This window comes from Boleophthalmus pectinirostris, unplaced genomic scaffold (genome assembly GCF_026225935.1).
Source record: "Boleophthalmus pectinirostris isolate CB_2022bp ecotype Guang Dong unplaced genomic scaffold, ASM2622593v1 HiC_scaffold_18, whole genome shotgun sequence".
In the NCBI taxonomy this organism is placed as follows: Eukaryota; Metazoa; Chordata; class Actinopteri; order Gobiiformes; family Gobiidae; genus Boleophthalmus; species Boleophthalmus pectinirostris.
In genome coordinates, this window is record NW_026571133.1 from 45,131,463 (window position 1) to 45,152,094 (window position 20,632).

Here is a 20,632-nt window from a genome sequence, read left to right on the forward strand (position 1 = left end):
AGGGCTTCCTGTGAGGCCTTCCTCTGATCCTGTTACCCATTTAGTACATCAGTACATTCAGGGTCAGCAGGCAGTCTATCTGTCCGTCTGTTTTTTTTTTTGTTTTTTTTGTTTTTATTATTATTGTTATTAAAGCAAAGTAATAAAGTAATAAGTTGTCTTTGTCCTTCCCACCCCCCAACCAAACAATACATATTATACATAGACACACATATATACACATACACATACACATATGCATACGTATCCATCTACATACACATATACACATATACATACATATACGTATACACATATACAGCCACATCTACACACATATACATACATACATACACATATACATGCACACATACGTAAGCACACACACATATATACACATATACATACATACATACATAATACATTGCACACATACTTAATACAAATTCCTCTAAACAGTTACACATGGAATGTCAAAAATGAATCAGTTGCTCATAATACAATTTCCTTCATAAGAATGACATTCATAATACCTTTTCATAATGATATATGTATGTATGTATAAACATACACTTATATGCATAACTAAACTTTTGTCTCGCATAAATCTGGCCTTTAATACTGACAATTTTGACATTCCAAACCACTCCAAAGCAGCAAACATCTTATATGAGCAGGTGGTGTGTACGTGTACATTATTCATTCAAATTAATAACATTCAATAATATTTAATATTTAAATATACACATACTGAAGGAATACAAATGATAATTTACTAAGTGTGGTACTGTACTTCTTAAAAGGTTTCCAGGCTTGCCAATATGGGATACCAAAGTTCTTGAAAAATGTGTCCATTATTATTTTTTTCAAGAGGTAGAAATTCTGACAATTGACTCATAAATAGCCTAAATGTAGGAGGTATTCAGGGTCAGCAGGCAGTCCATCTGTCCGTCTGTTTATTTATCCATCTGTCCGTCTGTTTATTTATCCATCTGTCCGTCTGTTTATTTATCTATCTGTCTATCATTGTATCTGTCTATCTGTGGGCTGATGTTAGGTAACTTGTGACTGTAAATCATGGCCTAAATCCACAGAACTCGAGTCAAATCTGGAAGGTGACCCCAAGATGGCCCACTCAGGCAGTGCATGAAGCTTTTATTATTTGCGGCTTTTATCTAAAATTAAACCCTTTATATTTTTCTAAATCTTTTGAACAGGTCACACACTTTTCTCTCCTCTCTTTTAGATGACTGTAATGCACTTTTCTCTGGCATCAGCCTCCTGCACTATCTCACTTACACTTGGTCCAAAATTCTGCTGTTCGCCTTATACAGTTTTCTCCATTGGTTTGTCTCATTTCTTGAAACAGAATCATTCTCAAAACAACATGGACAAATCTCCAAACCATCTTGCAGTTGTTCACAACAGAATGACATTTCTCATTGATTTCATCAAATTGTAAATGTCTTGGTGCATGTCTCATTTGTCTCTTCTGTACAAGTCGCCTACAGTTTGCACAATGAGCCACGTTTAACACATTTTACAAATAAATAGATCATGCTGATCAAAACGGATGAGTTGATTCTCAGTTTAATGGTTGTTCTCTCCAAAACATGTCAGCATCATTTCACTGTCTGAGTCATCATCTGTACAACAGTCTGTTCAACTGTCAAAATGAGTCAAGAGCATAACACCTTTTATTATTTATTTTTATTTTAAAAAAATCCTTTCGGTTACAGATATGACATTTAGGAACGAAGACTCTAAATCAGCTTCGCCTTTCACTCAGCTCTTTTACAGCGAATCACTGCCGAAGCTCGACTGTTTAGTCCTTTCACTCTCGAGACTGAACTCCTTTAGACTGAGGGCAAGCACTTCCGGTTGGCCTCGGACTGCTGATCTTCATCATCAGTCTGGCTCAGACCATTCATCTGGCATCACTCTCACTCTGACACTTGGTCCAAACATTCTGCTGTTCGCAAAACTATACAGTTTTCTTCCGAGGTTCGATTGGATTCTCCTCTCCAGTTGTCTCATGTGATCAGTTGAACACATCCGGTCTTTACAGAGAAGTCAGAACTTCTCAAACAGCCCCACAACATCCAGAGAACACGGATCTCATCCAAAGCCTTCCAAAACCATCAGTGATGCCAACCAGCCTCGGCCTCTCTTGACAGTTCAAAGTTCCACCGCCACAACAGGTCAACAGCTCTCTGTCATGGTGAAGAACTGCTTCCCCCTTTTCAGAATCTCTTTTGAATTCTCATGGCCTCGAAAAGTTTTGCCTGTGCAATCATGCCTCTTGACTCCTTCTTCAGCTTGCATCCCTTACTTCGGTGTCACCGGGTTCTTTTTACACAGTCCGAGCAGCTGCATTGACAATCTGAAGTCGGACAATTCCGGCCTCCCCGGTCGCCTACGAGTTGAAGTTTGACAGACAACGTTGAACAGCCACGTTTCACGACAGGTGGTGACAGTTGACATTTTCCAAGACACGGAGATCAGATGACGACGACAAAATATCGATCATGTCCTGGTGCATGCACTTATGGACAAACATGGTGTTTGATGACAAACTGTGACTGTCCAATCAACACCACGGGTTCAGATCAGTTGATTCGTTCATCGTTGAAGTCCAGGAGAAAACGGAGGTCGGTGCACTGTCTCTCCACTCCAAACATGTCAGCAGTGAGAGATCATTTCACTGTCTGAGTCATCATCTGTACAACAGTCTGTTCAACTGTCAAAATGAGTCAAGAGCATAACACCATCAACACCATATATGTTTTTTTTTTTTAGGAAAATTTGATAAATTCATGACAGGAAATGTCAGTCAGGTGAAATTAGAACTTCCAGTCACACTATGTGATCGTGTGGAACAGTGTGAATGTCCACCATGTTCTTATCAGGGTCTGGTTCACTTCCATCTAAACACACTCATGGAGCTACTACCACCGTACTCTCCTTTCCTCAGTCTGATAGAGTTTTTTTCCTCTTGGAAGTGGAGAGTGTGTGAACATCAGGCCCCAGACCAGACGTCCCTGCTCCATGGACTGGATGCTGTGTGTGAGGACATCACAGGGAGGGGGTGGTTGAGACATTTGCATCATTTCTTTCCTCCCTCTGACGACTGCGACCAGTGAAAGTGTTACTGTAGAAACTTTATTTGCTTTATTTACAGCACTGTATGCTAGATATATTTTTTCTTTTTGTTTGTTTGTTTGTGTTTATATTTGGTACATGTGCAGAATACAGTGTACCTTTTCTTTTTCTGTACTCTGATGTGTGGAAATGATTTTCTATGTGTGTGTGTGTGTGTGTGTGTGTGTGTGTGCGTGTGTGCGTGTGTGTGTGTGCGTGAGTGAGGAACACGATTTGTTGTGACCAGTGCAGTTTTGGCAAAACTTCCAACAGTGAGTCATTGTGATGAGTTTTACTGTGAGTGGAGATGTGAGCCACACGGACGTTTATCTAAACACCACTGTAAATGTAAAAGGACACAGATAACGAGCGAGCCGCCGCATTCCAGAGTAAGAAGTGTGCGGCTCTTCTGGCTCTTTCTGACTCTGGCTCCCATTGCCTTACACTGGAACATTGTGGCTCGTCTCTCTGTACCTGCTGCTGTGAGCCTCAGCATTTGGGTCTTAAAATGTTCATATTAACCTGGGATTTTTTTTCAAAAAACTCACACTCACTTCTTTATACACTCTCTGCTCTCAACTTATTTCAAGTGCCACACTTTGAGAAACACTGTTTCATGTCATTGTGAAAAAATCCAAACTCCACTAAAAGAAATAAAAGGACATAAGAATGAAATATGCCACACTGATGTTGTCATTTTTTATTTATTTATTTATTTATTTATACATAATAACATTTCAAAATTTCGATACTCGGGAATCAGCTCAACCGAATATCGATTCCAATACCACAACGATAATGAAGAACTTTCTTTAGACAATGTACGGTGATTTTCCACATTAAATGGTAGAACTTTCTTTTCTATCCCATGTGTGTTATATGTGTGTAGTGGTCAGTGTGCAGTAGGTTCATGTTGGTCCATGTGTGTTATATGTGTGTAGTGGTCAGTGTGCAGTAGGTTCATGTTGGTCCATATGTGTCTCTCTTTCACTCTCCATCTCTGTCCCTCTTTCCCTCCTTCTCTCTCTCTCTCTCTCTCTCTCTCTCCTGCTCTTCACTTCCTTCCTTGTTCTTTCTGTCTCTGTCTTTCTCCATCTCCCTCCTTCTCTCAGTCCTCCCCTCTCTCCTCTCTCTTACTCTCTCCCTCTCTCCCCCCTTTCTTTGCGAAAATGAAAATGGTGTTTTCTTTTTGTATTCATCAGTGCAGAAGCCACAGACGTCACCTCATGTGCCACTTCACTCTGCCACAAACACAGACAGAGAGAACGAGAGACAGACAGAGAGACAGACAGAGAGACAGACAGACAGAGAGAACGAGAGACAGACAGACAGAGAGACAGACAGAGAGACAGACAGACAGACAGAGAGACAGACAGACAGAGAGACAGACAGAAGAGAGAACGAGAGACAGACAGACAGAGAGACAGACAGAGAGACAGACAGAGAGAACGAGAGACAGACAGACAGAGAGACAGACAGAGAGACAGACAGGAGAGACAGACAGACAGAGAGACAGACAGACAGAGACAGAGAGACAGACAGAGAAAGAGACAGAGAGAGAGACAGACAGACAGACAGACAGAGAGAGAGAGAGAGAGATTAAGAGAGAGGAGGAGAGAGGAGAGAGATGAGGAGAAACAGAGAGAGCAGACAGAGGAGAAGACGAAGGTGGAGAGAGAAACTGAACAAACAGACAAAAAGAAAGAGGGAGAAAACAACAGAAGTAGAAAGAAGGAGAGAGAGGATGGTAAGATGGGAGAGAGACAGACGGACAGAGAACGAGAGGAGAGAGAGAAAGAGAGGGAGTATGAAGAGGTTTTAGAGTCATCTATGTTTGAGACATTTAGCGATCTCTCCCGGACCCTATTCAAATCCTCCTTATGGTTAAATGTAAGATTCTGTACAAGGACAGAAATATATGAAAACATGTTACAAACTGTACACAACAATTCAACAAACCTGATGCCATGTGCAGTAGTTTTATTGGAGGCGCACACACTGGTTGTGTTGTAGTGCTCTGAAGGGGGAGTGACTTAGTGCAGAAAGCAAAGGGATGAATACATTGTTTGTGGTGAATATTTGATTTGAATGGTTTTATTGTTTGAAGACTGATGTGACCAAATTTTAAAAATTTACCTTTTTGTTGTTTTCATTTTCTGATCTCTGTGCAGCACTTTGGAAACTGCTTTGTTTGTAAAATGTGCTTTAGAATTAAAGTTGATTTGAATTTGAATATGAAAATCAGCTCCTCCTAGTCCGAGGCCATGGTTCTCGACCGGAAAAAGGTGGTTTGCCGCTCAGGTGGGTGGAGAGTCCTTGCCTCAAGTGGAGGAGTTCAAGTATCTCCGGGTCTTGTTCTCGAGTAAGGGGAGGATGGAGTGTGAGATTGACAGGTGGATCGGTGCAGCGTCGGCAGTGATGCAGTCGCTGTATTGGACTGTTGTGGTGAAGAGGGAGCAGAGCCTAAAGCTCTCAATTTACCATCAATGTACGTTCCTCCCCTCACCTCTGGTCATGAGCTCTGGGTAATGACCAAAAGAACAAGACTGCAGATACAAGCAGCCGATAAGAGTTTCCTCCGCAGGGTGGCTGGGCGCTCCCTTAGAGATAGGATGAGGAGCTCAGAGAAGCAGTAGAGGTGGCTCCGGCATATGTTCCAGATGCCTCCCAGACACCTCATTTCTGCGCATGTCCCACCGGGAGGAGGCCCTGAGGAAGACCCAGGATACGCTGGAGGGACTATGTCTCTCGGCTGGCCTGGGAACACCTCGGGGGGCAGCTGGAGGAAGTGTTCAGAGTAAAGGAAGTCTGGGAGTCCCTTCTTACTATTACTCAGACATGTGTGAATGAAACAAAACACAAATCCAGTTCTGTTTTTGAAGAGGTAACAACATTAAAGCATGACTTGAAGCTCACACAAGACCATTTTTTGTAAAGTAGAATCTTCAAAATGTCTGCTTATTATCTTTAGAATAATTTTGGTTTGTAGACATTCTAGAAAATCTTTCATGTAACACCTTTTCTTCTGTTTTGTTAGTTCATCTCATCAAGTGTTTCAAGAGTTTTTACAGACAGATGCAGTCAGACTGTGCAGAGTCTTTCATGTTTGTTTCTTTTGAAATGTACCACACCTTGAATAGTTGTAATTCCACATGTGAATCCCGAGGTCAAAGCACACACTGTATAAAGAAGTGTGACGTCACCCACAGCATTCAGCTCCACTCAGATGAAGCTCGTGATGTTAGCAGTTACACGGGCGAATGTGAAGCCAGTCTCTGTATTAGGAACAGGATTTTTAAAAATAATAATAAAAAAAAACTGTCTGCAGTCCATATCCATGTCTATCCATGCTGCAACAAAGAATAAACCTGCTTTTTATTTCGTAACACACAAGGCTTCAGAAATTATTCAAAAATAAAATTTCCACAAAACCACCTAACCTCCATTTTGTCTGTGTGTCAGATGCCCTTCTTCTCCCTCTATATTTTAGAATTTGGGACATTGAAACTCACATAAAAACAGACAGATTTGTGGATGTAATAGTGTTTTTTTTTTTTTTTTTTTTTTTTTTAAAAATGAGTGTAAATATGATGACAGGTTTACCTTCAGCATTACAACAGTGTCACGAGTCTCATTCTGTGACTCTGCACCTTTTACAATCGTGATTCAGAGTAAACAAACACACACTGAACATCTACACACAGTTTTAGATCACTGTTACACTATAACAGAGCAAAGAGCACCACTGCAAACTATTTACAATGAACTCCTTCTGTTTGTCAGATTTGTAAGACATGAAAAACACCTACATTTAAAAGTAAAACATAATGTACAGCGCATTTCAAAATAAAAGTCACAAATTTGATCCAAACTGTGGAGAAAAAAAGTTATGTTAGGTTTATCTAAACATTATAAACAAGAAGAAAGACAAGAGATTAATTCAGTTTTACTCGCGAGGAGAACGGGCAGAGAGTGGGCATCAAAACCAACAGTCTCTACACGTTCTGATGCCTCAAGGCCGCTCTCCTCTTTTTATTTCATGAGGAGGCCCTAGTTACAGAATGATAATTCTCAAGGGGAAGGGGAAACAGCAAAGACATAATAAGAAACTGATGCAGCTATGCATAGTATAAACACATAAAACATGATTAACAATCAGGAGGTGCCTTAGGTATGGACAGACACCATCATAACTCTTGCATGTGTGACAGTGGGAGTTGGCTTCATGTGAGGAATCATCTCGAGGTTCACTAGAGCGATAGGTCACTGCCAAAACACAGAGAGGTTATTCATTTTCATACAAGTGATTGGTACATTATAAATCAAAGAATTGTAGTACATAAATGGTTAACTCATAGGCCTAGAATATCACACAAGTATTTAGCAAATATGGGATAATAAAATTATTCTGACAAGTTATTATTTAAGTTTAGGGAAATGTGCAGTGTCTCCATAACAATATAACCCGACCCCAGCGTAGAGAGGCTGAGTGAACCTGGTCTGGACTCTGTGGAGGAGCCTCACGGTTCCACCAGAGACACTGTAAAACTCCAAAACCCCTGCACTGTGGTCCAGGTAAACCCCGATTCTGGACCCGACTGAACCTGAGAACTCGAACTCGGCTTTGTTAAACAGAAATGAGTAACTGGTTTCGTCAGAGTATAAGGCCCAGGATTTATCATTGTATCCAAATCCACATTCATCAGAGTCTCCTTTCCTCTGAATCTCTCTGTATGAAACTGCTGTAGAAACACCCCACATCCCGCTCCACTCCACCTCCCAGTAACAGCGGCCCTCCAGACTCTCTATGCTCAGGACCTGCTCCCTGTCACTGAACCTGTCTGGATGATCTGGATAACTCTGGTGCTCTCTCCTAAATGTCACTCTGTTTCCATCAGACAGAAGCACTTGTGTGTGAACTGAGTTTGGGTCCAGAGTGATTTCTGTAGAATATTGTAAGAAGTCCTCTCTGGAGCTAGATTCATCTGGCGGCGGTAAAACTTGGTACAGTCTCTGGTCCGATCCCTGGTGTGGTCTCTGGTCCGGGTTCTCATCAGAGCAGAAAACGACTTCTTGGTCGAGTTCTTTCTGCGCCATCTCTCCTGGATCACACTTTCACTTCGACATACACAAAGCTTAAGAGCCAGAGCGCTGTGGGAGGAGTCAGAGCGCGGTGGGAGGAGTCAAAGCGCCGTGGGACGAGCCAGAGCACTGTGGAGATTTGAGAAGGAAGCAAGAAGCAGCACATTTAAAGACACACACACCTTTTATTCTGTTTTCATGCTGTTCATTTTGCTTCTGCAGACTGCTCAGTGTGTCAGCTGGGTAGCCACAAGAGCAGCCAGCCACTCCGTTACCATGGGGAATTATCGTCTAATTCACTCAACATTCAATTTAAATAAATACATAAATAAAAATCCCTTGTAATCCTTTTTCTTCACCACCAGATGGAGCTGTTTCATTTGAATAACATTTCTTTTCAGCCTTTGGCATAAAAACTTGAGCTGTTAAAATAGAAATGTGTTTAGTGGTTTAATGTGAGTTTAAATTAGCTGGAAATCTCATGTAAGCCACATAGCACCATAAAAATCTAAGAACATCTGTGTTACAGGAAAAACAAAGCATATACTGGAGTGCAAATCTCTGCTGACTATAGTCTTCTTTAGTCATTCCAGATCTATTTTATTGTGTGGAAATGTGGGGAAATACACACAAAACCACCCTAAAGCCGAGTTTTATACCACAGAAAAGAGACCTGCGAACTGTGTACAAAGTGAAATTTATAAAACACACAAATCCACTCTTTTTAAAGGCAACAGTCTTCAAGTTATTTGATTGAGTCAAATATCAAACTGCTCTGATCATGTTTGAAACGAGGAGTAACTTACTGCCAAGCAACATTAGAAACACATTTATAAAGAAAGTCAAGGGGTTTATGGACAACAACTGGACAAATGAGTACGGCTGTAAGTGGAGAACATTTATGGACTGGACTTGGAGATAAATATAAAAATTTACAAATATTCATCTTAAAAAAATATGAATTGTTATTTAAAAGTAATTATTGATAATATATTATAAAGCTGCTTGTGTCTGTAATGTGTTTGTGTTTTGTTTGTGTTTTTTTCCATCTCATTTTTCTAATGTTTGTGAAGAGACAAGGCATTTAGTACAAGCTAGTCAGGTTATCTTGGTGTTTTTATTGTAGTTTTCACATATTTTCTGTATATTTGTGTTTGTAACTGTTTCTTCTATTTTGTTGACTTGTATGTGAATCACTTTGGTCAGCTGAAGTTGTTTTAAATGTGCTATATAAATAAACTTGAATTGAATTGAAGAGACAGTGTAATGTACTAGTCAGGCTGGCGCCACCTAGTGCCTCTGCTCAATTTCATTTGTCTCCAGTGACTAGATCAGGAATCAGAATACACTAGACGGTTCGCAAAATCCTCGGAAGTGCGAGTTCGAGCTCCAGCCAATCAGTGAAGAGCCAGACATTCTGTGTTGGCAACAATTCTCGAGAATGTTTGGTGAATTTTATCAAAGGGAAAGACGTTATTGCCCTTCTTCCTACGGGATTTGGGAAAAGCTTAACAGTTGTCCCTGTTAGCGGTGCATTACATACGTCATGACCAAATCGCAGCGATTGGTTAAATGAAAAAAAGTACCCACGTACCATCAAGCGAACGAATTCTAACACTGCAAGGTCAGATGGTTTCTAAGAAGTGAAACCGTCTGATGTATCAGGCTAATAATGTACACAGGTGTAGACTGAATGTCATGTTGGTGAAATATTGTCCATTGTAGAGGAAGGATTACAATAAGCTGCTCCTTTTTTCAACTTTTTTTTGTTCATTAAATGTGCATGTTTTGAAAGTATGGAGACTATATGTTGTGCTTTAATACATTTTAAAAACTGTTCAAATAAAGTATAACTAACTCTAACCAGAGTTATTTCCATTTTCAAGTGTCATTAATGTAAATAATATTAAAGGGCTCATATGACGCTGTTTTCTGATTTATGTCATAATAACCTGGTTAACATTAAACAGCTCCACTTTACATTTATTCAATTACAGGAGCTCAAAAATACCTAGAAAAACAGACATTCTGACTGTGAGCGGAGTCGCCTTTCCACACATCTGACCTGTAACTTGGTCTGGTTTGGTCTCCATGAAGATAGAAAGGTTCAGTTCCATACTGTCAAACATTCCAGACAAAGCAATAACATCTTTGTGGAGAAAAGCATTTGATGGACCCTCCACCTGAAAAGTTACACAATGCGCCTTTAAGAAGGATGGAAAAAATACTAAACGCTGCATTTGAGCTTCACAAAAGTATAATTTATAAAGGAATGTGTAATATTTAGATGAAGTGAAAAACGGTAGTGGGCTCAACTTTTCTTTGGATCTGGACTTTTCCTTTGTCAAAACCGGGCTCTGACATCACTCACATGTGTCCAAGACCTTTTGATTTGCCAAATGCTCCTTAGTTTTTCATATTCTGTGAAATTGTGCGACTAACCCCAGTTTTCCCTTTGAAATCACATTATGTTCCATTTCACATCTGCCTCCAGCCGCCTCGTTCCACAATTTAGAAGGTTTTGGTTTACACATTTTAAAGGCGCTGTATGTTTGCTTTACTATTTGTATTTTTTATAAGCGAAGTTCAAAGTTGTGGTTTGGAGAGGTTCTTGGTCCATGCAGCGTTGTTCAGTCCAATCAAGAGTACATGACCATATGGAAAATAGTCTGTTTACTGGAGACAAAATGGAGAAACACTGAACTAAATCCTGCAGGTAGATGAGGGCACGTAGCCTAGAAAGTAATTTACTGTAAATAGATTCTTTATACAGTGTGTGTGCAGTCGGTGTGTGGACGCCCTCTGCTGGTGTCCTGTCACAACTGCAGCCCTGTTTTGTTTTAAAGGTCCTATATTACTCAAAACTGATTCTTGTGAGAAGAAGGATCAGCTCTTCTAAGTCCGAGGCCATGGTTCTCGACCAGAAAAAGGTGGCTTGCCCTCTCCTGGTGGGTGGAGAGTCCCTGCCTCAAGTGGAGGAGTTCAAGTATCTCGGGGTCTTGTTCACGAGTGAGGGGAGGACGGAACGTGAGATTGACAGGCGGATTGGTGCAGCTTCGGCAGTGATGCGGTCGCTGTATCGGACCGTTGTGGTGTCGATTTACCGGTCAGTCTTCGTTCCTACTCTCACCTATGGTCATGAGCTCTGGGTAGTGACCGAAAGGATGATCGCGGATACAAGCGCTTGAAATGAGCTTCCTCCTCAGGGTGGCTGGGCGCTCCCTTAGAGATAGGGTGAGGAGCTCAGTCACACGGGAGGAGCTCGGAGTAGAGCCGCTGCTCCTCCACGTCGAGAGGAGCCAGTTGAGGTGGCTCGGGCATCTGTTCCGGATGCCTCCTGGGCGCCTCCCTCGGGAGGTGTTCCGGGCATGTCCCGCCGGGAGGAGGCCCCGGGGAAGACCCAGGACACGCTGGAGGGACTATGTCTCTCGACTGGCCTGGAAACGTCTCGGGGTTCCCCCGGAGGACCTGAAGGACGTGTCTGGGGTGAGGGAAGTCTGGGAGCCCCTGCTTAGGCTGCTGCCCCCGCGACCCGGCCCCGGATAAGCGGACGAAAATGGATGGATGGATGGATGGACTCTTGTGAGCTTTTTGCCATGTTATATTATTGTTGTTATTTCCTCACAAACAGACCTGGAGTTGTGTTTGGTTTCATTCACTCATTAGAACATGACAAGTTCACATGACTCAGACTTTTAAATAAATGTATAAATGAGCCAGTGTTTTGAACGGCTCTTTTATGAAATGAAAAGATCCAAAAGGTTCTTGTGTACAGCTCCATGCCTCTGCTCCCTTAGATGCCCTTCCAAGTCCATTTCCTCTGTGTCAGATGCCCTCCCATCCCTCTATATTTCAGAATTTGAGACATTGAATCTCACATAAAAAGAGACAGATTTCTGGGTTTATTAGTGTTTTTAAAATGACAGTGTAAATATGATGACAGGTTTACCTTCAACATTACAACAGCGTCACCAGTGTTTCTAATTCTGTGACTCTGCACCTTTTACAGTCATGAAGTCCACAAACACACACTGAACATCTACACACAGTTTTAGATCACAGTTACACTATCACAGAGCAAAGAGTCCTTAATAAACTCATCATGGTGAGTAATTACGATGCTCTGGATACAGAAGTGAGGAAGAACTTTGCACCACTGCAAACTGTTTACAATGAACTCCTTCTGTTTGTCACATTTTTAAAACGTGAAAAACACCTGCAAATATTTAAAAGTAAAAATCAGGTAACGTCTATCAAAATAAAAGTCACAAATTTGATCCAAACTGTGGAGAACAAAGTTATTATTTAAGTTTAGGGAAATGTGCAGTATCTCTATAACAGTATAACCCGACCCCAGCGTAGAGAGGCTGAGTGAACCTGGTCTGGACTCTGTGGAGGAGCCTCATGGTTCCACCAGAGACACTGTAAAACTCCAAAACCCCTGCACTGTGGTCCAGGTAAACCCCGATTCTGGACCCGACTGAACCTGAGAACTCAGACTTGACTTTGTTAAACAGAAACGAATAACTGGTTTGACTACAGTATAAGGCCCAGGATTTATCAGTGTGTCCAAATGCACAGTCATTAGAGCGTCCTTTTCTCTGAATCCTTCTGTATGAAACTGCTATATCAACACCCTTCCCACTCCACTCCACCTCCCAGTAACAGTGGCCCCCCAGACTCTCTCTGCTCAGGACCTGAAACCTGTAAATGAATCTGTCTGGATGATCTGGATAACTCTGGTGTTTCCTCATAACTGTGATTCTGTTTCCATCAGACAGAGACAGTCTGGTGTGAACAGAGTTTGGGTCCAGAGTGATTTCTGTAGAATATTGTAAGAAGTCCTCTCTGGAGCTGGATTCAGCTGGTGACAGTAAAACCTCTTCTGGACTCTGGTCTGGACTCTTGTCTGGACTCTGGTCTGGTCTGTGGTCTGGTCTCTGGTCTGGTCCGTGGTCTGGTCTCTGGTCTGGTCTCTGGTCTGGTCTCTGGTCTGGTCTCTGGTCTAGTCTCTGGTCTGTACTCTGGTCTGGTCTCTGGTCTGGTCTCTGGTCTGGTCTCTGGTCTGTACTCTGGTCTGGTCTCTGGTTTGGTCTCTGGTCTGGACTCAGAGTGAGCTGGAGTGTGTCTCTGAGTTTGGACACAGCTCTGGTCACTTCCTCAAAGAATCCCCAGTCTCCTGTGTGAGTGGTGTCTGACTCTGTGCTCTGTGTGTGTGGGGACAGTGAGGCATAGACCTGTATAAACTGGTTATGATCCTGGGTGAGGGCCAGTGTGTCCAGCTCAGAGAGGCTCCTCTTCAGCCCCCTCACGTCCTGCTGCAGTTGGTCCTGGAGCTCTTGGACTCGATTCAGTTGGGTCTGCTCCTGGGAGCGGATCTGCTGCTCCACTTCAGAGCGTCTTTTCTCCAGGAGAAGGGCCATGTCTCTGAAGCTGTCCCCGCTGCGCTGCACTGCTCTCTGGGCAGAGCGTCTGATGTCCTGGACCTCCTGTTGGAGTCTCTTCAGATTTGTCTCTTTGTGCTGGAGGCTCTGGAGAAGCAGGGCCCTCCTGGCCGGCAGCTCTGCCTGCCTCTGAGCCCTCTCTTAGGCACAGGACACGAGGTCATGGCCCTTGTGTTGCTCCACAAAGCAAAGGGAGCAGAGCACCTGCTGGTCTGTGCGGCAGAATAGATCTATCACTTTGTTGTGTTGAGAGCAGATGTTTTCCTGGAGCCTTTGAGACGGCGCCACCAGCTGGTGTTTCTGTAATACTGCAGCTTCATGATGAGGCTGTAGGTGGCTCTCACAGAATGACATCACACACTGCAGACAGGACTGGACAGCTCTCAGCTTCCTCCCAGTGCACACATCACAGGACACATCCTGAGGTCTGGCATAGCAGTGGTCAGCAGGGGGCGCTGTCCTCTTCATCTGCTCTACTAAACCTGCTAACATGATGTTTTTTACCAGGACAGGCCTGGGGCTGAAGGTCTGGCGACATTCAGGACAGCTGTAGAGCTTCTCCTGGTCCTCTTGGTCCCAGTGCTGTTGGACACAGTTCCTGCAGTAGCTGTGTCCACAGGGAATAGTCACAGGATCCTTCAGTAGATCCAAACACACGGAGCAGAAAAAGGCTTCTTGGTCGAGTTTCTGCGCCATCTTTCCTGGAACACACTTCCACTTCCACACCCACGAAACTTAAGAGTCAGAGTACTGTGGGAGGAGCCAGAGCGCTGTGGGAGGAGCCAGAGCACTGTGGGAGGAGCCAGAGCGCTGTGAAAATCTGAGGAGGAAGCAAGAAGCAGCACATTAAATGACACACACACCTTTTATTTTATTTCACATGAGACACTGTCAGCTGTTCACAGACACAACCACTGTGTCCAAAAAACGTCAGAGAATATTCAGAAACACTAAACCAGGACACATACATAAACCATGTGTCATAACTGTATGTTGTAAATACAGGATTCTATATAGGCTAAATAGTAATATAATACACTGGCTGTAATATCTGTATAATATCTGTAATATCTGTATAATATCTGTATAATATCTGTATCAGTATCTGTGTTATATTTGTATAATATATGTGTAATATCTCTGTAATATCTGTACAACACAACCAAACCACACAAACAACCCCAACAACATCAGCAAAATTACAATAAGAGGCTATGGTCACAAGCAGCTAAAGTTAGTGAGGGTTATTTATTTATTTAATTAGTTACTTAGTTATTATTTTTTATGTTTATTTGAACTCATCATTGAGCAGGAAGTGGTCTGAATCTTTGTTGCAGTCACAAGTATTTTATTTTATTGACAGTATACTGCACATAGGCCTATGTGCCTTATTTACAACTACAGCATATTTTTATTTTACATTTATTTTACCTTGAACTGTTGCTGGACAGTCAGTTCATGTGAAATTTAGTCAACTTTCCGGTGTCACACTCTGGTGGGGCACACTGTGGTTTTCTCCCATGATGCTTTGTGGTTGAAATTAGTTGAATCAGCTTCACTCTGTTTTTAACACATTGTGCAGCATGCAGAAGAGCAGGTTTGTTATGCTCTTAACCTTGTGGTTCACATGTGCTTCCAGTAATGGTGAGTCTATTTTACAATAATTGTACAGTTATTCTGTTGTCTATTATTCTGTAGTCTAGGTTGAACCCCCCCTCAAAAAGAATGTTTTTCTACTGTTTTTCTACTGCTAACCTACTCATTTGTTAAATAGAAATTAACAAAATGCTTCAAAAATGAATCATTTTTTTTCTGCTTCTTCTTACACCAATTTTTTCTCTCCAAACATCAGTACTTCATTTTAGACTTTGACAACTCATTTGTCCCAGTTTTATACCAGAAATGTCCCATGTGTCCCTATTTTGGACCAATTTGTGTTAAACCAGATCTAAACCAGGATTGACCAGGATTAACCAGGACTTAAACAGGATTTAAACAGGACTTAAACAGGACTAGGACTGAAACAGAGTCTGTCCTCTATCTGCTGTCCTGTTGCGTCTGTCCCCTAAAGTGTATCATTGTTGTCCAATATGAAGAGATGAAACTGGTCCAAGTCCCAGTCCAGTCAGGTTTAAGATGGGAGGTCCTGGGAGGTTCCAGCTGGTCATGAGACCATGAATCCTACATCTGACTTAAATCTGAAAGTTACAACCAGTCTACAGTAGACTCAGGCACCGGGCAGACTTAAGCCCTCTGTGCGGGACGCCAGGTGAAATTTTTCGGGCCCCGGGGCTGTGTCTGTGTGCCCACTGCTCTGGCTGTGATGGGTGGGGTCTCTTCCTCTCGTGAGGTTTAGGTGAAAGTTTCTAGTCGCTATGAGCCAGTGTGTGTGAATTAAAATAAGAGCCATAAGATACACACTGCAGCACTCGTTCCAGCTTAATGCTTCTTTCTTGCTTGGCAGAAGGGTCCTACTGAAGAGAAGACTGTTACTCCCTAAAAACTGTTCCTCAGATGCACTTTGCCTTGAAGTTGATCCCCCCATAACAGTACAACACACAGTTCTGTTGTTCTCCGTACATTAGCCTGAGCCTCACTGCTCAGGTAAAGTGATGGGGCTACACTGCTCAGGTACAGGGGTGGGACATCTCTGCTCTGGTAAAGAAGCGGGGCTTTTCTGTTCAGGTAAAGGGGCGGGGCTTTACTCCATCTCTTGTCTGTTCAGAGCTCAGGCTGGTGGGAGCGGCCAGTCGCTGTGCTGGGACTGTGGAGGTGAGACTCAGAGAAGAGTGGAGTCGGGTGGAGCCCTTTGGACGCTGGGACCTGGAGGCTACAGCTGCTGTGTGCAGAGCCCTGGACTGTGGCTCTGCTCTTTATGGAGAAAAGAGAGGTGGTTTTCCAGAGAGTCCTGTGTGGGAGGTCTCGTCTGTCTGTGTGAAGAAGTCTTCAGTGAGAGAATGTGTCTCTGGTTCTTCCTCTTCTTCCCGGGGTCTGGTGGTGGTGTGTTCAGGTAAAAGTCTGATCTTACATTTTTATGTCTCTCAAATGTTTTTTTTCTGGATCACACACACACACACACACACATGCACACACACACACACTGACCTGTCCAGTCATGTGTCTCCACAGACCTTCTGAATCGTCCAATCATCTCCGTGTCTGTGAGTGACGGGGAGTCTGAGCTCCAGCCTCAGGGGGTGCGGGTGCAGCTGGGCTCAAAGGTCAGAGTCAAATGCTCCATGGAGCCACAATACCCTGGAGGCTCCTTCCTGCTCCTCTCTCCCGCCGTGCCCCCCGCTCAAAACCACACCCTGCCTGCTGTCAATCACTCTGCCCACTTCCTCTTCTCTGACATTAGCCCCGCCCACAAAGGAAACTACACCTGTGTTTACCTCCTGCAGCTGTTCAACCGCAGCTTCTCCTCTAAGAGCCTCAGACTCCAGCTCTCTGTGGGAGGTACGGCCAGCTACAGACTCAGGTTTCAGTCCTGATCCTGATCCTGATCCTGATCTCAGTTCTGGTCTTAATCCTGGTCTTGGTCCCGGTCCTGGTCTGATCTGGGTTCTTTTGTGTTGCAGAGTCAGACTCAGACCTGATCATCAGAGTCGTGGTGATTCTTCTGTTGAAGCTCCTGTACATCCTCCCAATGTCCTACTACTACTGCAAGGTACAAACTTCAGACCAGGGGCCTCATTTATAAATACCGTTCCAAACAGGAAGTGAGCATGGGTGTGACTGGGCTCCATGGACTCTGGCTCCAGTTCAGTTTGTGTGTAAAATGCATTGCCCCTCTCTCTGTAACTGCTGCTGTCAGGCTCCTCATTCTGATCTGCAAATGTTGGTCTGAACCTGCTCTATAGTCCAATGAGATTCATTTGGTCTTCCGATATTCTATGTTATTAGGTTCTTTTTTTTCAGACCTAGAGTGTTATTTCATACCTGACAGTTTCGACTGCTCACTAGCGTCTTCCTCAGAGTCACGTGATGTTGCTGTGACGTGTCTGGTCAGCTGATTTAAACAGGTTTTGGCGCCGTCTTCCTACCGGTGGAGGCAGGACGACAGCGCCACCTGCAGTCCCACTTCCTCAGGACAGTGTGTTTACTCTCACACACCTGGGATGTCGGACTGCAGATATAGGTATGAAATAACACTTTAGGTCTGAAAAAAAGAACCTAATAACATTGAACCTGCTCTACATGATCCTGGGGTTGGACATTTTGTCCCAAATCCAGATCTAATTAATAACAGACCAACATTAATAACAGATGAGCCGCTATAACTGCTAGTCTCCATGAGCTTCATTTGGAGCTGAACGCTGTGGGTGACGTCACGCTTCCTCAGAACACTTCTTCAGTCCCTGGTCCTGCTTTTGTGACCTGTGGATGTGCTGTGTCCTGTTGTTTCAGGTCCGGGCCAGAAGGGGCGCCAGAGAGAGGACCTCAGAAGACCTGGACCCAGTTAGACCAGTTCAGATCCACCTGAGACCCGGACTTAGACCGGGTCAGATGTGAGACCCGGACTTAGACTGGGTCAGATGTGAGACCCGAATTTAAACTTTATCAGATGAGAGTCCTGGACTTAGACCGAGTCAGGTGTAGTCCTGGACTTAGACAGGGTCAGGTGTAGTCCTGGACTTAGACCGGGTCAGGTGTAGTCCTGGACTTAGACCGGGTCAGGTGTAGTCCTGGACATAGACCGGGTCAGGTGTAGTCCTGGACTTAGACCGGGTCAGGTGTAGTCCTGGACATAGACCGGGTCAGGTGTGAGACCCGAACTTAAACTTTATCAAATGTGAGTCCCGAACTTAGACCGAGTCAGGTGTGAGTCCCGGACTTAATCCGGGTCAGGTGTGAGTCCCGGACTTAGACCGAGTCAGATGTATTCCCGGACTTAGACCGGGTCAGGTGTGAGACCCGGACTTAGACCTGGTCAAGTGTGAGTCTCGAACTTCGACCGGGTCAGATGTGAAAACCCGGATTTAAACCAGGTTCCATGTGAGTCCCAGACTTAGACCGGGTCAGAAGTGAGTCTGGGATTTAGACCGAAGCCATAGTTTCATATAAGAAAGAGTGTCACTATAGAAATGTGCTAGTTGTTGCTATATTTAAATTTGACCAATAAAATGAACACATTGAATCAAACACACTCCTGTTTTAGTTTGTTGCCAAAGAAACTAAAGACCACATTGTCCCATTTCAAATTAAAGTTCTTCTGAAGATGTCCAGTGATGTATCTGCCCGAGTCGGTCCAGAACACTGTGGAGTTGGAGCAAATCCTTAGAAGATGCAAACAGTCTCTGGATGGTTTTTGCTAAAGGACCACTTCACATGAATGTCCCGCTTAAATGGAACCAGCGGGAGAATTATGGACCATTTGAAAACAAGTCTCTTTTACCTTGTTTGTTAGAAAGCATTTGTTGGGAATTGTCCAAATTCATTTCCAATTCAAATCACTCCCAAAACTTTCTAACATGACTGTGTATGTAGAGCAGTAGAGCCTCTCTCTGGAATAGTTTGTGAATATTATTGTTACAGTTTGTGTGTGAAGTAAAACAGATTTTCCCAGTTTCAGAGTCTACAGGACCAGGTCGGCCAGGCATCAAAAAGTATACATTTTATTTTGGTGAAACTGGAAATGTAGAAAAATGTCACAGTTCTGAGTATGACATTAGCTGCCCCCCACTGTGAAAAAGCTCGATCACAAAGAAGATCCGATTCTGTCCAGTTGGGAAAATAATGATTGATTTTTGTGTAAAATCTCTCTCCTGTTCCATATTCTGTACATCTGGGGTGAATATAACATGTATAGGTTAGATGTGTAGAGACGAGGGACCAGGCTAAAAGAGCTGGTGGAATAATGAGGAGGTTTGTCCACATTGTAATTACAACCAAATATGAAACTGAAGCTTCCAAACTGACAGAAACTGTGTGCACAGCACATGAACACGTTATGAATGTTAAGGATTTATCATTCTCATATATTTCCAAATAAAAGAAGCCTTCAGCATGTTATATGTTGTTTTTCAGTGGTCTCGTTTGATATTTATTTTTACAATTTTAGCAAATCACTAAACATGCCGCACCTGCCCCCAGTCTGCTCCACTCCACCTGATGTTCAGGCACAGCACACCTCCTGTTTAGAACTCCACACCTCGCACTTGTTCTAGTGCTAAGACTGAGGGCAAGATCAAGTTCTGAATCTGGATGTGGTGTTATTTTTAGCATTTTTAGCATTAACATTGCAGAATAGGACCAAAAGCCAAACGTTTTAAATGACAGAAATATGAGTTCTTGCTCTGAGTTTGTAGAAGTCCAGGAGGATCTGAACAGAGCATCTGAGCCAAGTCAAATATTATTGGAGATCTGTCAGATCTTCATAAAACCAGACTGTGGCTCATCTACATCATCTCAAACATGTTGATCTTCTGGTGTACAGCAGTAAAGTGACACTCTTATAGTCTTGTTTAAAGACACACTGGTGTCCAGTCGTGAATAGGTGCAGGTGACACTGGGTTCTTCTTTCAACACTTTCACTAAAGACCTGTGATAGGAATGGTGCAGATCAGAAACAGATTTAGAACATTCTGACCAAACCATCAGTGATTTAATGAGCTCTTCTTGTGTGAGTTGGCTGTCACCAAAATGCCTATCTGAGTTTTTACAGTTTACAGAGTCGATAAATGGAGAAACAGTGTCTGCAGTAAAGTCTGAATCATGGTTTTGTGTCAAAATTAAACCATAATTGAGAGTTTTTGCATCATCAGTGACGGGCCCAGTGAAGTTCAGCTGAGGATGGTACAGGCTTTAGAGCGATGGTGACTGTTATTTTGAAAGGTGGACTCATTTTAAAAACACATATACATTCAGAAATCTGTTTATGTGTGTTTCAGTGTTGCAAATTCTAAAATAGAGAACAATGGGAGGGCATCTGACACAGTAACTGACACAGGCGGGGGGTGTCGTGGAAATGATTTTTTATTTTTATT

The 20,632-nt window shown here is 43.1% G+C and overlaps 2 protein-coding genes and 1 pseudogene across 4 annotated transcripts; 1 reads left to right on the forward strand and 2 right to left on the reverse strand.

Annotated features, from left to right (window-relative positions):
• Positions 1–7,085: 7,085 nt before the first annotated feature.
• LOC129408969 (stonustoxin subunit beta-like) lies at positions 7,086–8,236 on the reverse strand. The gene has a single exon (XM_055153933.1). It carries the CDS (start codon positions 8,215–8,217, stop codon positions 7,540–7,542), a length of 678 nt encoding a protein of 225 aa, XP_055009908.1. The 5' UTR covers positions 8,218–8,236; the 3' UTR covers positions 7,086–7,539.
• A 4,267-nt stretch (positions 8,237–12,503) lies between these two features.
• On the reverse strand, positions 12,504–14,342 carry LOC110153542 (E3 ubiquitin/ISG15 ligase TRIM25-like; annotated as a pseudogene).
• Positions 14,343–15,195: 853 nt separating this feature from the next.
• On the forward strand, positions 15,196–19,505 carry LOC110159107 (uncharacterized). 3 transcript variants are annotated; one of them, XM_055153932.1, is made up of 6 exons: positions 15,230–15,290; positions 16,111–16,277; positions 16,372–16,656; positions 16,776–17,102; positions 17,225–17,313; positions 18,054–19,505. In XM_055153932.1, the coding sequence occupies exons 2-6, from the start codon at positions 16,259–16,261 to the stop codon at positions 18,156–18,158; spliced, it is 825 nt and encodes a 274-aa protein (XP_055009907.1). In that variant the 5' UTR covers positions 15,230–15,290; positions 16,111–16,258; the 3' UTR covers positions 18,159–19,505. The 3 variants fall into 3 exon arrangements, with proteins under 3 accessions (XP_055009906.1, XP_055009907.1, XP_020779326.1); XM_055153931.1 differs by lacking the exon at positions 16,111–16,277 and having other exon boundaries at positions 15,196–15,290; XM_020923667.2 differs by lacking the exon at positions 15,230–15,290 and having other exon boundaries at positions 15,328–16,277.
• Positions 19,506–20,632: the final 1,127 nt, after the last annotated feature.